Here is a 1,620-nt window from a genome sequence, read left to right on the forward strand (position 1 = left end):
CCGGGCCCCCCCCCCCCTCCTGAGAGACCGAGCCGCCCCCCCCCTCCTGAGAGACCAGTCCACCATTCCTCTCCTGAAGGACCGGCTGGCCACCCCCCTCCTGAGATACTGGACCACCCCTCTCCTGAGGGAATGGATCATCATTCCTCTCTTGAGGGACCAAATGGCCATCCCCTCCTGAAGGACTGATCTGCCAACCCCCTCCTGAGTGACCACATCAACATCCCTCTTCTGAGAGACTGGACCTCCTCCTGAGGGACCAGACAGCATTTCCCACCTGTGGAACTGGACTGCCATCCTTCCCCTGAGTGACCAGTCTGATATTCTTCTGAGGGACCAGATTGCAATCCCCCTTCTGATTTACTGGACCACCATCCCTCTCCTGAGGGACTCTTCTAGGGGACCAGTGCACCATTTATTCCGTCCCTTGCGAGTGTCCCTTCCCATCTGACAGTACTACACCCTCTCCTGTGTGACATGACCACCACATTCTCCCCTTTCCTAAATCTAAAAGAAGACTGTTAGCTGTTACCACAACATGAAATGTATTTCCCCCAAATTAAACATACCTTAATGCCAGTCTTCCAGTAATAATCCCGGATAGCGCGAACCATGACTAAGGCAACAGGGTATGTGGCATTCACAGATTCCTTTCCAGTAGATGTTTTGATGAAATCAGAACCTGTAATGAGATGGACATAGAGCTTTGTCAAGCATCTCCAGATTCAGAGCAGCTACAGCTGGGTTCATCTCATTCTGCAAAAGGGCGCAAAACAAAATGTAGTTTTTTACCAATTCTACTCCTTTATATTTATGGAAGAAACCAAAACAGTTTCCCCCCCCCAATATTAGATCAGTTATGCTATTAAGGCAAAATCAATTTCCATAATAATAATAATAATAATAATAACAACAGGTTAAGTTTTTTTTCAATGAGAAATTACACCACTTGTTTTTTCCGTCCAAAGTTTCCTTTTTTTTTTAAAATCCATCCTCGGCCAGCAAAATGTTTATATTTTGAGGAAAAGCAATAGAAGGTTCTTCCCCAAGGATGGTTTGTTGCTCTTACTGCTGTTTTGTGCGGTTTTCGCTACTTACAGCTATTATCATAGAAGTAAAACAGCAAAAAGCAAAATCTGTAAAAGAAGAATGCTGGATTTTAGTGGTTGTTTTATAGCCCAAAATATTTGGTCTTTTCACAGAGAGAGAACATCTTAATGCTCCAAAATGGTACAAAACATCCATAATCACTATACTGCCACCATCGCCATTATCATAGATAGCAATTCAAGTAGTACTAAAGGCTAGGCTTTTTTTTTTTACCTTAACCCTTTCGCTGCCAAGCCCTCCGGAACATTTTTCAAATCAGCTGGCCAAGCCATTTTTGAATTTTCTGCAATTTTTTCCTATTGATTTGATTTTCAACTGCTGCGTTGCTAGCGTTTGTAAAAGACCCCCCCAAACCATATATTTTCTGAAAGCGCAGCGGTAGAAACGGCATGAAGGTAAAAAATGCCCAGCACCTTTCCATGTCCCCCTTTCCTCAAATACTTACCTGTGGCCGCTTGTCGCATCTACAGGGCCCAGGAAGATATGTGGTGTTCCCTGAACCTCCTGGTT

The 1,620-nt window shown here is 44.4% G+C and overlaps 1 protein-coding gene across 2 annotated transcripts in view; it reads right to left on the reverse strand.

Annotated features, from left to right (window-relative positions):
• DERA (deoxyribose-phosphate aldolase) overlaps positions 1–1,620 on the reverse strand; it is a 20,405-nt gene that overhangs the window by 1,142 nt on the left and 17,643 nt on the right. For both annotated transcript variants that reach the window (XM_018562414.1, XM_018562413.1), the window contains one exon: positions 570–682. In XM_018562414.1, the coding sequence (XP_018417916.1) occupies positions 570–682 (113 nt within the window). The remainder of the gene's footprint in view (positions 1–569; positions 683–1,620) is intronic.

The sequence above is a fragment of the Nanorana parkeri genome, unplaced genomic scaffold (genome assembly GCF_000935625.1).
Source record: "Nanorana parkeri isolate BGI_ZX_2015 unplaced genomic scaffold, ASM93562v1 scaffold576, whole genome shotgun sequence".
Lineage (NCBI taxonomy): Eukaryota > Metazoa > Chordata > Amphibia > Anura > Dicroglossidae > Nanorana > Nanorana parkeri.